Source organism: Podarcis cretensis (assembly GCF_951804945.1).
Source record: "Podarcis cretensis genome assembly, chromosome: 3".
Classification (NCBI taxonomy): Eukaryota; Metazoa; Chordata; class Lepidosauria; order Squamata; family Lacertidae; genus Podarcis; species Podarcis cretensis.
Genome location: NC_137172.1, coordinates 121,269,912 through 121,285,840, shown reverse-complemented (window position 1 = coordinate 121,285,840; position 15,929 = coordinate 121,269,912). Strand labels below are relative to the sequence as shown.

The window sequence follows — 15,929 nt, the reverse complement described above, 5'->3', positions numbered from 1 at the left end:
ACCCCGCTGCAAATCTTGTAGCCTGCCGGCAACAGCAGCAGTTTTGGAATTTGTATTCCTACCAACTGGGATTTCTGGTTAATTAGATCAGCAGCACACACACACACACACACACACACACACACACACACACAGTCCCCCCATCAAGTCACCCATGTTTCTGTGTACTGGAAACTACTTGTTAAATGAAGTGAATGGGAACGCAAATGCAGCTGGAAGTCTCTCTTCTCCAATTTGCTAGCACAAAGTGAAACGTGGCACTGAGGAGCAAAGAGACAAGGTTGGGCTTTGGGTTTTTTAAAAATTCAACTTCTCAGTCACACTCTCGACTGAGCCACAGACGTGCGCGCGCACACGCACCCCAGCCAGACTCCACGTCAAGAGTTTTGCAAGTGTGCCCCTCATCTGCTCCCCTTTGCCTGCAAACTAGGGAGGGAAGAAAGAGAAAGCCAGAAAGGCGAAGGAGGAGTTCGGCATTCCTGGCATTCCTGCGCAAAGTGCCAGGGTTGCAGAGGGGGGAACTGCCTGGAGCGACAGGGAGAAAGACCTTGGAAGGAACCCCCGAGAAGCTTGGGGCGAGAGAGGGGGGGGGAGAAAGAAAGCCTCCATTCACAACTACCCAAATCTCGTTAGAGGGATGGAATTTGGGACAGTCTGAAGTTCTGAAAGAAACCCTCCAGCTGTACACCACAAAAAGGCAGGCCTGCGCAGGAATCAGACAGAGGACATTCATGTCTTGGCAGCAGCAAAACATTCCCTGGGCTCCACTGGGCAGGAGGTGGGAAGCAAGGGGAACCAAAGGCTGGGGGTGTCAGGCGGCTCTAGGCATCCCTTACACAGAGAGGAGGATCATTGATACCCAATACTTATTTCCAGTAGGGAAGGAACACCATCGCCAAGGAAGGGAAGCAGCCATGAAATGCCAAGGTTGAATGAGGAGGGTTGGGAATGAAAAAAATGGGTTAAAATAAGGCCAAGGAACATGTGAGGAAGATTTGTTTGATTCCCCCTCCCCCCGTCTCAAATACAGATGGGGTGCAATTTTGATCTCTGGCACAGGATCCTCTCCAGTGTGAGAGCCAGTGTGGTGTAGTGGTTAAGAGCAGTGGACTCGTAATCTGGTGAACCGGGTTCACTTCCCCGCTCCTCCACACGCAGCTGCTGGGTGACCTTGGGCTAGTCACACTTTTCTGAAATCTCTCAGCCTCACTCACCTCACAGACTGTTTGTTGTGGGGGAGGAAGGGAAAGGAGATTGTTAGCCGCTGTGAGACTCCTTGGATAGTGATAAAGCGGGATATCAAATCCAAACTCTTCTTCTTCTTCCAGTACTCCTAGAGAACTTTCCCCCACAATTCCATTTTTGTGATCCATGCCATTTTTTTGCAATTGCTTTCCTGCCCAAATGGCAAATAGGGAAGGCATATTGTGGGGTCCGGACGCGGGTGGCGCTGTGGTCTAAACCACAGAGCCTAGGGCTTGCCACGACGGGGTGCGCTCCCATTGTTCAGTCCCAGCTCCTGCCCACCTAGCAGTTCAAAAGCAAGTCAAGTGCAAGTAGATAAATAGGTACCACTCCGGTGGGAAGGTAAATGGTCTTCCAGAAGCAGCTTAGTCATGCTGGTCACATGACCCGGAAGCTGTCTGTGGACAAACGCCGGCTCCCTCGGCCAGTAAAGTGAGATGAGCGCTGCAAGCCCAGAGTCGTTTGCGAATGGACCTAATGGTCAGGGGTCCCTTTACCTTTTTATTGTGGGGTCAGGCTTTTTTATTTGTAAAGGAGTTCTATCAGTACAACATGAGTGGGTGATATCAGCATAATACAGTCCACATCACCATACAAGTGCCCTACAGATGAAGGAATTGAGGGGATGGTCATCAAATTTACAGGTGACACCAAACTGGAAGGGATAGTTAATGCCACTGAAGACAGAATCCAGATTCACGATGACCTTAAACAGATGGGAGAACTGGACCCAAACTAACAAAATGAATTTCAACAGGACGAATGTAAGGTTCTGCACTTAGGCAGGAAGATTCAGAGGCACGAGTATAAGATATGGGGCACCTGGCTTACTAGCAGGACGTGTGAAAAGGATCTAGGGGGTCTTGGTGGACCACAAGCTGAACATGAGTCGACAGTGTGATGCAGCAGCAAAAAAAGCTAACGCTATTCTAGGCTGCACCAACAGAATAGTGTCCAGATCAATAGTACTTCTCTATTGTGCCTTGATCAGATCACACCTGGAATGCTGTGTCCAGTTTTGGGAGCCACATTTTAAGAAGGATGTTAACAAGCTGGAACATGTGCAGAGGAGGGCAACCAAGATGATCAAGGGTCTGAACCAAGCCTTATGAGGAACGGTTGAGGGAGGTGGTCTGTTGAGCCTGGAGATACGAGAGCCATCTTCAAATATCTCAAAAGCTGTCGCATGGAAGGTGGAGCAAGCTTATTGTCTCCCGCTCCAGAGGTTAGGACTCAGACCAGTGTATTCAAATTACATGAAATGAGATTCTGACATCAAACAAGCATAGGAATGCACCATGGCTGGACCGGCAGCCATCCACAGCATGACCATCCACAACACTCCCCAAGGAAAACAACCTACACAACAGTAACACCTCACTGGAGAGATAAAGCAAACACAGCTCTATAGGTGGAGACAACATGCCACCAAATTACAAAGCAGCCATCGCTGGCTCCTGCAATATGCAGACATACAAGAGACAACCCACCAGCAAGAATCAACCTGGTTTGTCCCTGCTTGTGCAGAGGGCAGACGGGTTGCCTGGCTGCAGACCTAGTGAGCAATAACATAGAGATGAAGTAGCCCAGAAACCCTCCCAAAGTAAAGTAAAGGTAAAGGGACCCCTGACCATTAGGTCCAGTCGTGACCGACTCTGGGGTTGTGGCGCTCATCTCGCTTTACTGGCCGAGGGAGCCGGTGTTTGTCTGCAGACAGTTTTTCCGGATCATGTGGCCAGCATGACTAAGCCGCTTCTGGTGAACCAGAGCAGTACACGGAAACATTGAGCGGTACCTATTTATCTACTTGCACTTTGACGTGCTTTCGATCTGCTAGGTTGGCAGGAGCAGGGACCGAGCAACGGGAGCTCACCCCGTTGCAGGGATTCAAACCGCTGACCATCTGATCGGCATGTCCTAGGCTCTGTGGTTTAACCCACAGTGCCACCTGCATCCCGTTACAGTGATAAAAAGGTAAAGGTACCCCTGCCCGTACGGGCCAGTCTTGACAGACTCTGGGGTTGTGCGCCCATCTCACTTAAGAGGCCAGGGGCCAGCGCTGTCCGGAGACACTTCCGGGTCACGTGGCCAGCGTGACATCGCTGCTCTGGCCAGAGCCAGAGCCAGAGCCGCACACGGAAACGCCGTTTACCTTCCCGCTGGTAAGCGGTCCCTATTTATCTACTTGCACCCGGAGGTGCTTTCGAACTGCTAGGTTGGCAGGCGATAGTGATAGTTACAGTGATAGTGTGGCATAAATCCTATGGCTCCAGCATAGCAATGCCCTCTGTCTGCTTCTGGACACCGATGAGAGATTTCAGAGGAAAACTAAAAGGAACAAGATGCCCACAGGTAAGAAGAGGCTAAGAGAAGAAGAATTATCTGCAGAGTAGGCAAGCACTTTGGTATTAAAAGGGATGCCTTAAACAGCCGCCAATTAGCAAAAGGGAATTGAAGTTATACAAGGATGAGCAAAGTGTGTCTCCGGAACAGGACAGGGTCCAGGATGCTGGGGGAGATGTGAGGTTGATGTGATGATTGTGCCTGCTGTTCTATGCCAGGAAGACTAAGCAGAAGCTTCTGTTTCCTTCCCTCTTTCCCTTCTTCACTGGGCAGCATTGGCAGGGAGGCCTGGCCCATGTGCCCCGATCTCAACTGCCCAGGGAGACAGCAGAGGGCCCACTCCCCCTCCCCCTCCTGGCAGCACAGCAGAGAGGATAGCGCCAGACCCCAGGTAGCTTCCTCCTCACTCATCCTCTGTGCTCTCTTTCTCAATGGGTCGTTTGGGGGGGGGCACAGAGAGCCCTGTCTTTCTCAAACTGCCAACCAAAGGCAACCAACTGCTCTGAGTAAAAGCAGACTCTGCTCCTCTTCCTTGCTGCTCCCTTGCCTTGACTTGAAAAATGCAGGCAGGGGAGCAAGGGACGCGGGTGGCGCTGTGGATTAAACCACAGAGCCCAGGACTTGCCGATCAGAAGGTCGGCGGTTCGAATCCCCGCGACGGGGTGAGCTCTCATTGCTCGGTCCCTGCTCCTGCCAACCTAGCAGTTCGAAAGCATGTCCGAGTGCAAGTAGATAAATAGGTACTGCTCTGGCGGGAAGGTAAACGGTGTTTCCGTGCGCTGCTCTGGTTCGCCAGAAGCGGCTTAGTCATGCTGGCCACATGACCCGGAAGCTGTACGCCAGCTCCCTCAGCCAATAAAGCGAGATGAGCGCCGCAACCCCAGAGTTGGCCACGACTGGACCTAACGGTCAGGGGTCCCTTTACCTTTACTTTATAAAGGGAGCAGCAGCCTAGACTGCCTCTGCACGCTCTCTGGGAGCTGCAAGTGCTGCTGGATTGGGCCCTACTTCCCAGAGCTGGAGGGCAAGGAAACAGGGGTAGTGGCTTGCTGCTTGCTCCCCATAGCCGGAAACGGCAAGCAGCAACAGGCACAATGAATTTGGTCGTCTCGCCAAGACGGGTCTCCAGAGACTCTTCCTCCTCCTCATCACTGCTGCCGCCGGATTGCTTGCAGAGGAAAGAAGCACCCAAGAAGCAGGCAGTGGCTGAAAGATGTCTACTTATGGGGTTGGCCAGATTGACCCCCGCCAGGGTGCAGGCCCAAGGGGCGTGGTAACTGCACCTCTCCACATGGATACATCTGCCATATATGCTTCAGCTGATATTCCTAGATGACCCTCAGGTCCCTTCCAATTCTACCATTCTATGAGGAATCATAGACCCCGAGGGAGCCAAGCTATGCTTCTGCCAGTCGGTGTGGACCCTGCTGAGCCAGGCGCCCCAAGGGTCCGACTCGGTATGGGCAGCTTCCTCTGCTCCAGTGCCCAGCCCCACTGAGGCCCATATTCTCCAAGCCGTCTGGGAAGCAGCCTCCTCCTCCGCTGCTCCTTGGAGCGGCCACCCGCTCGCCTGCCTGCCTGCCAGCCTGGGGTGGGAGAAGGAGGAGGCCGCGCTTCCTGCCGCGGGCGAGAGAGGCGGCGCCCCCGACGGGTCTCCTCCTGCGCGGCAGCTCGCCAAGAGCCAGCGCCGGGGGCCCTGAGGGGCAGCTGCCCGGCACAGCTGACCCCTGGACGGCGGCGGCGCCGCCAGCAGGACCGGGCGGGGATGCAAGAGCAGGAAGGAAGCTCGAGGGCTCCCGGGGGGGAGAGAGAGGGAGCGCCGTCGGAAGCGGACGGGGACAGCCTCCCGTTTGGGACACCCGTGAATCGGAGCGGGGAGGGGGGGGGTTGGCGGGGGCGGGATGTGTCCCAAAGGGCCGGGACAGCGCGAGGAGTGGCTTTCACCTCGGAAGGGGCTCCTGCTCCTCCCCGGCGGGGAGCCCGGAGGACGCGGGGTCCCGCGGCGGAGGCTCACCTCGAACATGAGCGCGACGAGGACGCAGAGCACCAGGCAGAAGCCCACGTCGGCGTGATTGTGGATGAGGAACTCCTGGCTGAAGAGCGGGTGGCTTTTGGCCCGCCTGCGGAACGCCATGGCCGGCGCCCAACCCGCCAGCAGCGCGGCCCCCGCGACGCCAACTTCGCCTGCTTCTTCCGCGGCCCCTCGGACAACTTGGCGGGCGGGCGGGCGAGGCGCAGCCCAGCCCCCCAGCGCAGGCGCGCCTCTCGCTCGGCCGGCCTGCCGGGCTCCTCCGCCCCGCCCGCCCGCCCGCCTTAGCCCGGCCTCTGCCTGGACGGGCGTCCGCCGGGGGCGGGCCGGGGGGCGGCCCGAGTGCTGCTGCTGCTGCCGCTCCGCGCCGACCCCGCCGCGTCCCGGAGCGCGCTCTGCCTTCGCCCGCCGGCCTGGCGTCGTGGCATCCCGCGGAGCTGGACGGGACCCAGCGGCCCAATTCCGGCCACGTTGGCTTCGGAGCGCGCGCGACACCCGCGGATTTTGCGCCCGAGCGCCTTCGGGCTTTTTCACTTTTTGAGTCCTTTCTGCAGGAAGGAGAGAGAGAGAAGCTCCTGGACTGAGCTGGCCTTTGTCTTCTCTGCTCTCAATGGTGTGTGTGTTTTTGCGTTTGTGTGGTGCACACACACACACACACACACACACACACACACACACACACTTTGCTCTGCAACAAGGTGCACAGGATTGCACATACCTAATGGGTGGGCACTGCTTGATACATAACGTGTGTCGAGATACGTTCAAGAAATGTAAAATTCCAGCACAGTTGGCTGTGGCAGTCTGTGATGCCTATAGGTACACAGACAGTAGTGTCTTGTCTTTTAGAAACTTAACTAGCTGCTTGTGGCTTGCGTTAAAAAATGTGTAGCCTGTCACCAGTTGTTGTTTTTTGTTTACACACTTAAACCTTCTGCACCATAGGAGGGCTGTGGAGTTTACATGCAATATTGCAAACTTGGTGCTAAAGCCAGTCCATAGGTAGGCTTCCCACTGGGCCTGTTCTTCACCTGTGGCACCACACACACACACATGGCCCAAGCCATTTTGGCACCTGAGGGAAACCACAAAATGGTGCACCCCCCAAAAAAGCCAGGGAACGGTAGGGGGAGGGAGTGAAGATCTACATTGGGAACAAGCGGGGGAATCAAATTAACCTTAGCCCACCATTGAAGTGAGAATCAAAGGCTGTTTGGGTTGGGGGGAGAGACCCACTCTGAATCACGCTGGAGCCCAGGAGATCCTGGAGGGCAGCCCTTACCATTTCCCTGGAGAAGAGGAAGAGCAGCAATGCCTCGCATTGTGTACCACAACTGTTGCTGCCACCATGACGGCAGCTGCAGGCGATGCAGTCCTTGGAAGCTGGGTATGCTGCCCCTGTGGATCCTGCCACCTGAGGCATTTGTCTTCCCTTGCCTCATGGGTGGACCATATATGGTGAAGCCCAGCAAGTTTAGTGATTGTACAGGCCAGGGAAAAGCATCAAAACAAACAGTGCACCCATCCCAGCTCCTACAGTCTCCCACCCTGAACCTGGAGTAGCTGCCAGATTTCTGCAAATAAATTCTGGGCCACCTCTCTGTATCATGCAACTAATCTACTAAGATACGTTTTGCTTTCAGCAAAGATGATTTTACAATTCAGCAAAGGGCTGATGTTCCGTCAGTTCCTTTTAAAAAAGAAAAACTCCCCCCCCTTGGGAAAGTGCATGAGTGTTTGAAGTCTCTGCAGGCTAAGAAATTCAGTGAAGATGAATTTATGTGGAGTAGTCATCTGGGCTGAGTTACAGTCAGGATTCCTGAGCTATTACGTATCAGCCTAGCCCTGCCTGGAACTGCGGGAGTGTATCTTATAAAACATGCTTATATGCATGCATAAGATCCAACTCCTAGGGCCTGGGGTCCCTTTGCCTGCCCTCAATAAAATGTTTGAGGGGGCTACTCCCTCCCAAAGTTGATGGACATTGTCTTTCCAATGGTTTGCATGCACCATGTCTTATATTGGGTTACGAGGGGGAGGACTTACCTGCACCCCACTATTTTATTCATGTTGGCAGCCCTGTGTACATGGTACTGAAGTTGGTTTACTAGTTCCCAGCTCCATACTGGGGTTAAGAACTTAATTCGTTCTGGAGGTCCGTTCTTAACCTGAAACTGTTCTTAACCTGAAGCACCCACCACTTTAGCTAATGGGGCCTCCTGCTGCCGCCGCGTGATTTCTGTTCTCATCCTGAAGCAAAGTTCTTAACCCGAGGTACTATTTCTGGTTTAGCAGAGTCTGTAACCTGAAGCGTCTGTAACCCGAGCTACCACTGTATTTGCTCTAAAGTTTGAAACACCTTAAAATAAAATAAATCCATAATAAACACTGGGATATGATATATCACATACTGGTAGCTATTCCCTTGAAGCCCAACAATTATCATACTTGTGAAACCCACAAATTCCCTTCTGTGCAGTCATAGCAAGGCAGTGTACCATAGAAACAGGAAGAAATGGGTTTTAAACACCTACACTCAAAACCAGTTGTTGCACTTAAAACTAAAACTATACAAAATAGACCCTCATGGTGAACACCCACCCAGTTATCCTGCTGAGAAAGCCGGCTGGAACAAGAGTGTCTCCAGTTGTTTCCAGAAAGTGCAAGGAAAGTGTGAAATGGCAGAAAGTGTGAAATGGTGGGGAAATCCCCAGAATCGAATAATGCATCTTGACTTTCCCCCCCCCCCCCCAACCTTTATTTCATATACTGTGCTAGCAGCTGTTTAAGCAAGGCTGGAAACTTGCCCTTTGCTGCTTCTTTCATATGGAAAAGACTGGTTGGTGATGACTGCGCCAGCCTTTGTATCGCTGGTCCCTCCAGTGGCCACCAGACGAACTGAGTGAATGAAATGGAACACAACCCAGCCAGACAGTGGGATTTTTAAAGCCTGACCTTCTGCCTGACTATCATCCAAGTGCAGGAAAAGCACAATCCGAAAGAGGAGACAGAAGAAGCTATTTCTTTTATTCATTTTTAAGCATTTATAAACCGCTTAATGTTTTAAGCATCTCTAAGCAGTCTTGTGATCACCAATGAGAAGGCTTGATCTCCTCTAATCCAGTTTTTGTTATCTGAAATATACGGTACTCGGAGTCAAGTGTGGATTTCATGCTCTTTATTCAGCTCATGGTAGTGAGGAATGCCGGTTCTCCCGAAAGGTCTGCTTTATATACATTATTTACACAATGGGCGCCATGTGATTGGCTAATTCCGGGATTCTCCTGTAGGCCAAACAGGTTGCAGCTTCACTTCCACCTGGAGTTGGATTGGGTGGCTCCTGTGGACCAATCAGACTACTGCATTCTGAACCCTATTGTTCTAGGACCAATCAGGCTGCTGCAATTTGGATCCTATTCAACTCAGTGCATAACATTATCTTAACCCAGTATTGAAGTAAGTTTATTTGGATCCATTCTAGTCTGGCTTCAGGCCCAGTCACGGCACTGAAACTACCTTGGTCACCCTTGTTGGTGACATTTATCAGGAGAGAGGCGCCCAATTCAAGGTGCTCACATTCGTGTTTAAAACCCTAAATGACTCTGACCCCAGGTCTTTGAGAGGCTGCCTCCTTCCCTTCAGACCCTCTTGGGTGCCAAGATTGGCAGAATGGCCCTCTTGGTGGTTCCTCCACCCTCAGAGGCTTGGGGTGGGTGGTGGCCCAGGAGAGGGCATATTCGGGGGCAGGCACTTCCCACAGAGGTGTGCATGACATCTTTATTATACAGCTTCTGAGGAAACATGGGCACCATTACAACTCACTACTTGGTGTTGGATTTAATTTTACAAAAGGAGAATTAATGTCAGACGTCTACAGGAAATTAATAGCTACTTTCTGACCAATGACAACCAGGAGCTTAGCCAAGTGATGATTTGGGATTCTTTCAAAGCAGCCCTTGGAGGACATAATATTAAAGAGGCATTATATCTAAAGAGAGAGAAAATTCATGCAAGTTAGCTTTGTTGAAATAAACTATTTCCCTGGAAAGACAGCACAAACTCATGGAGAGCAAGCACATTGTGAATTACAAGCTTTGGACACTGATCACATCTCTGTTGCCATGGCCAAAACGTACAGTATGTATTGCAAATTTGGTAATAAGAGTTCTAGATTCTTGGTGTGAGTGCTACACATAAAGGGAAAGAACACAACCACTTATGTAGAGTTCTAACTTCGGAGGGCATGCCCTATTATAACTCAGCTTCTACAAACAAAATATTTACATGCTTTGATAGTGACTTCTATAATACCCTTCAACTGCGAATATCCGGACATGAGACTCAGCTACATTAGTAAAGAAAAAGTGTTTTATATGCGTTATAGCACCGTGACACCAGATGGCGCGGTGGAGTCCCGTCTTTCACCAACGTGATTTTTCACTATGCAGTTTACAACACATTTTCCTGAAACACTTTTTCGATGTGTCTAGATCCAGCCCTGGTTAAACAGAGTAAAACTTAAGCCCTTGAGTCAACAGCACTGAGACTTTGTGGAAGAACCCATCTCAGAACAGGAGATCTGTGATGTCATCAGAAAGCTGAGAAGGGGGAAAGTCACAGGCCTTGATGGGTTTTGACTCCAAGATTGTTTTAAATCCTAGACCAACATATTATGTAATAGACTTCCGGAGGCGGCGCGAACGGCAATGGCGGTCCTCTTCCTTCTGTGAAGAGGAAGCTCCGTGGGAAACGGGTTGTCCGCTACGGCGAAGCGGAGACCCACGTCGGAAACCCACAGGCAGCAAAAGCCTGTGGTCTCGGGACCCGGCGGGCGCCAGAAGCAACCCCTGAAACGTTGAAGGAACCCCGTAAGGGGCTCCGGAGCGGGGAGGGGGTAGCAGTGCTGTGGGTCGTTTCGCAAGCTACGGAGTGAAGCCGCGCTGCTGCTGCCGGTGAGCGCTGACCTCTTTTCCTGAAACTTCTGATTTGGAAAAGCAACAATCCATGAGTAAAGAGGACTTTACAAAAATTTGAGACTAAAAATTATTGAATTTGGCTGAAAGCGGAGCGACGTAAAACAGGAAGTCTGTCTTCCGCTGTCACTGAACTTCAAAGCAAAGAGCTGGAGGAGTGGAGGCAAAGAAAGAATTTTTTAACCTAATCGATCTGAGCAACCGCTGAACTTTCTTGTAAGCAAAACAAGGACTTTAAGCACTTGATTTTATGCTCTTTACTTGCATCATGATACCTTTCTTCTATCGGAAATATAATTTGAGTAAGAAACCCAGGTTCTGGAGCTGCCTGAGTAACTGAGCTGTCAGTCTGCAGATTTGGTTACTTTGAATTAAAAATTGCAACAATCTGAGGGAGTTTGGACTTGCTACTTTGAAGCATCATTTGAAATACCAGTTTGCACTGTTTGAAACAATGTGGCTGTTAATACTAACTCTGCTTAAAACCTGCTATTGAAGGTTCCTGGACTTTAAACTTGATTTTAGCAATTTTACCAGAATTGATCTCTTCCCTAAAGACATTTTAAGCTCCCCCTAGAGGATTCGGGATTTACAGCAGTGACATTATTTTACTTTCCTTTCCCGGCCTCCTGTTTGACTGTTACCATCTGGGCTGTTGTTTTCTGATGGGAACAACTCAGCTTGACCTTGACTTTTAGATAACTCTGGAATGAGTGGCGCAAGAAAAAAGGGACCAAAAACTAGACAAACAACTTTAACAACTTTAACCGCAGCCTCTCAGGCACGCAGATCATCTGTACCTACTCTGCCTTCAGAAGAAGAAGCTGCTTCTCAGCCACAAGCAGGGGAGGGAGAAACTGAGCAATTACAACTGGAAGATATGGCCTCAGGAGCAACTGCTTCTATTTTAGAGAAAATCTACGAAAAACTGGAATCTTTGGACAAGAGAGTAGAATCTCTGGATAAGAAAGCTGATGAGCAAACAGCTAAAATTGATCAAAACACAGAATGTTTAAATAGATTAACTGGACAAGTATCACAGAACGTACAAGCAATTGGAGAACTGACGGAGGCCACGGCAGAAAATCGGAAATTGGCTGAGGATACTAGCCAAAGACTGGGAAATTTGGAACAAGAGGTAAGACCACTCAGCAAACAAGTAGGTGAACACCAGACCTACCTTTCCATGATAGAACTGCGGAACCGGGAGAGTAACCTTAGGATAAGGTCGATACCAGAAGCGGAAGAAGGCAACTTAGCTGAGTTCCTGACTAAAGAGTTTTCCAAGTTTTGGAATTTAGAGGAAAAGAACTTTAAAATCGTATCAGCCTTCAGGCTTGGAAGACTTGTAAAGAAAGAGAAGCCCAGAGACTGTTTGATAACATTGAGATCAAAGGAGGAAAGGGATAAGATTTTGGGCCTACACTACGGAAAGTCACTGGACATTTCGGACAGAAGAATTGAAATTTACAAGGACATCCCTAAACAACTGTTGGATCTTAGATCTGACTATCTTGAACTGGTCAAATTGTTGAGGAGCAACTCAATTATCTTCAGGTGGGAATTTCCCCAAGGAGTATCTTTCACTTTTAGAGGGAAGAAGGTTAAAATCAGAACATTGGAAGACAGAGATAAATTTTTGACTGCATACGGAGAGGACCTTCAAAAGGGAATTGAATTACCCTCTGGGCCTGGAGCACCAGCGGTACCTGCACCCTCGGAACCTGAAGATCCAGTGAACAAGACACCACCCCCAGGAAAATAATCAGACTAATTCAGGATGTCTCTGCAACTCTTGAGCTGGAATATAAATGGCTGTAACATCCCGGAAAAAAGGAGGAAAATTTTTCACATATTAAAAAAGGAACAATTGGATATCATTTGCCTACAAGAAACACATGTGACTAGGCTCCACAGAAAAGTGTTAATAAACAAAAGACTTGGCCAGGAATTTATATCTTCGGACAGAGTAAAGAAGAGAGGCGTGGTGATATATGCAAAAGAGAGCCTGTCACCCAAATTCTTATTTAAAGATGAACATGGAAGAATTTTAGCAATTGAGATACAACATCAAGGAGAGAAGATTTTGTTATTAGGAATTTATGCACCAAATGAAGGGAAATCGGAATTTTACAAGAAGTTGCATGAGACAATGCTGGATTATCTGGACTATGACAACATCATTATGATGGGAGATATGAATGGGGTCGTATCAACTAACATGGATAAGTCACAAAGCCAAAATGTTACAAAGGACGGCAGACTACCAAAGACTTTTTTTGAAATGACAGACAATATGGACTTAATTGACATTTGGAGAACGAAGAACCCCTTGGGAAGAGAGGGAACATTTTTCTCTGAAGCCCAGCTGACTTGGACAAGAATCGACCAAATATGGATAACTAGAGGTCTGGCACCCAAGGTCAAAAAGGTGGAAATCTGCCCAAAGACCTGCTCCGACCATAATGCAACGAAGATGGACATGACACTACTACCAACCGGCTCCTTTAGATGGAAGATGAATGACAATTTGTTTAGAGATCAGGAGATTGTTGAGAAGGCCCAAAAAGCCTTGAAGGACTATTTTGAGATAAACATGAACACCACGGTGGAAAAAAGAACTATCTGGGACGCAAGTAAGGCTGTAATGAGGGGGTTCTTGATACAACAGAATGCTGTAAAGAAAAGGATACAAAATGAGAGGAAAGACAAGATATTGGAGAAAATCAAAGAATTGGAGAAGAAGTTAAGATCAAATCCGAAGTCACAGCCGACCCTGAGAGAAATCAAACTTCATCAAGCACAATATTCTAAATTGATAAACCAGGAAATAGAGTGGAAGATTAAATTAATGAAACAAAAAACTTTTGAATCGGCAAATAAATGTGGGAAACTGCTAGCTTGGCAGTTGAAGAGGAGACAAAAACTAAATACAGTCACAAATTTAGAAATTGAAGGAAGAAATATTCAGAACCCTGTGGAGATCAGAAAGTGCTTCCAGAGATATTTCAAAAGATTATATACTCAAGGGCCGCAAGATGAGGTTGAGATTAAACAATTTTTGGAAAAAAATGGACTAACAAAATTGTCACAAGAAAATAGATCAATCCTGAATTGCAAAATAACACGACAAGAGATTGAACAAGCCATTCAGAACATGCAATTGGGCAAATCCCCAGGGCCAGATGGGCTGACCTCCAAGTACTACAAGATATTAAAAGACTATCTGATACAACCACTGATGGAGGTCAGCAATGAAATTATGGAGGGGAAGAAGGCGCCGGAATCGTGGAAAGAAGCTTTTATCACATTGATACCAAAATCGGAAGCTGAAAAGACACAACTTAAGAACTACCGTCCCATCTCCCTTTTAAATGTGGATTACAAAATATTTGCAGACGTTTTGGCAAGTAGACTCAAAAAAGTATTAAATGAAGTAATTCATAAAGACCAGGCAGGCTTTCTCCCAGGTAGACACCTGTTTGCTAACACAAGGAATATCGTTGACATTTTGGAGCTTTTGCAAACAGACATAAATACAAAAGCAGTGTTAATTTTTATAGATGCGGAGAAGGCCTTTGACAATATCTCTTGGAAATTTATGAAGGGAAATTTAAAAGAAATGGGAGTGGGACGGGGTTTTGAGAATGGGATTGATGCAATATATTCAGAACAAAAAGCTAAATTGATAGTTAACAATGTGGTTACAGAAGAGTTTAAAATTGAAAAAGGAACACGACAAGGCTGCCCCATTTCCCCTCTGCTATTTATTTCGGTTCTGGAGGTGCTCTTGAATATGATCAGAAGGGACCGGTTGGTGGAAGGAATCCAGGTCGGAGCGAAACAATACAAACTTAAAGCTTTTGCAGATGACCTAGTTTTGACCCTGCAGGAGCCAGAATCTAGTACGAAAAGAGTGTTACAATTGATTCAAGACTTTGGTCGGGTGGCGGGATTTAAATTAAACAAACAGAAAACTAAGGTGCTGGGAAAAAATCTGACAGATACAGAGTCAGAACGGTTTCAGAGAGAGACAGAACTAACTGTGGTTAAAAAAGTAAAGTACCTAGGGGTAAACATAACAGCAAAAAATCTGAGTCTTTTTAAGGATAACTATGAAAAATGTTGGTCTGAAATTAAAAGAGACTTAGACAGTTGGACAAAATTGAAACTTTCTTTGTTAGGCCGAATTGCTGCTATTAAGATGAATGTATTGCCAAAAATGTTGTTTTTGTTTCAAACACTACAGATTGTGGACAAGGCGGAGTGCTTCCGGAAGTGGCAGAGAGACATCTCTAAGTTTGTCTGGCAGGGCAAAAAGCCCAGAATTAAGTTTAAGATATTAACTGATGCGAAAGAAAGAGGGGGCTTTGCCCTGCCAGACCTAAAGTTGTACTATGAGGCCGCAGCTTTCTGCTGGCTAAAAGACTGGCTACTTCTCGAGGACACTGACATTCTGGATCTGGAAGGTTTTAACAATGCTTTTGGTTGGCATGCATACTTATGGTATGACAAGGTTAAGATCAATAAGGCCTTTAAGAATCATATGGAAATGTAAAGAAAATGAAGGAACATTCTTTCACCTCTGGTGGACTTGCCCTAGAGTGAAGGCTTTCTGGGAAATGATATATAATGAGCTGAAAAAGGTATTTAAGTATACCTTCACTAAGAAACCAGAGGCCTTCCTTTTGGGTATTGTCGGCCAGAAGGTGTTAAGGAAGGACCGAACATTTTTTATGTATGCAACAACAGCAGCAAGGATACTTATCGCTAAGCACTGGAAAATCCAAGATCTACCCACACTGGAAGAGTGGCAGATGCAGCTGATAGACTATATGGAACTAGCCGAGATGACCGGCAGAATCCGAGACCTGGGAGAAGAGAAAGTTGAAGAAGACTGGAAGAAATTTAAGATTTATTTTAAAAAGCATTGTAATTTGGTTGAATGTTAAGAAGGATGCTAGATCATAAATAATTGAGCACCATTAAACTAGATGGAATTAGGATGACAAGTGAGATTGAGGAAAAAATATAAACCTTTGGGAGAATTATTAGATTATATTTTAGATGAATGGGATACAAGAATGTAAACAAGATGATAAATTGCGGGTAAGAATTGACAATGATGCAAGTGGGAGCGGGAGACGTGAGGGAGTCCAATGAAGCTAAGAAAATATGTTATGATATATGTTTCATTGTTTTTTATTTCTGCAATTATGTTTAAAATTTTTAATAAATATATATATATATATATATAAACAACATATGTAATAATACACGCAATGGTAGGACTATATCTCGGTCCTGAAAAGAAACCAGGCTTTTTATAGTAGTGGAGC

At 47.7% G+C, this 15,929-nt stretch overlaps 1 protein-coding gene across 1 annotated transcript in view; it reads right to left on the bottom strand.

Moving 5' to 3' along the window:
• TRAM2 (translocation associated membrane protein 2) overlaps positions 1–5,775 on the bottom strand; it is a 46,962-nt gene extending 41,187 nt beyond the window's left edge. Inside the window, exon 1 of the mRNA XM_079970026.1 lies at positions 5,603–5,775. Within this exon, the coding sequence (XP_079826152.1) occupies positions 5,603–5,722 (120 nt within the window). The 5' untranslated portion in view covers positions 5,723–5,775. The remainder of the gene's footprint in view (positions 1–5,602) is intronic.
• Positions 5,776–15,929: the final 10,154 nt, after the last annotated feature.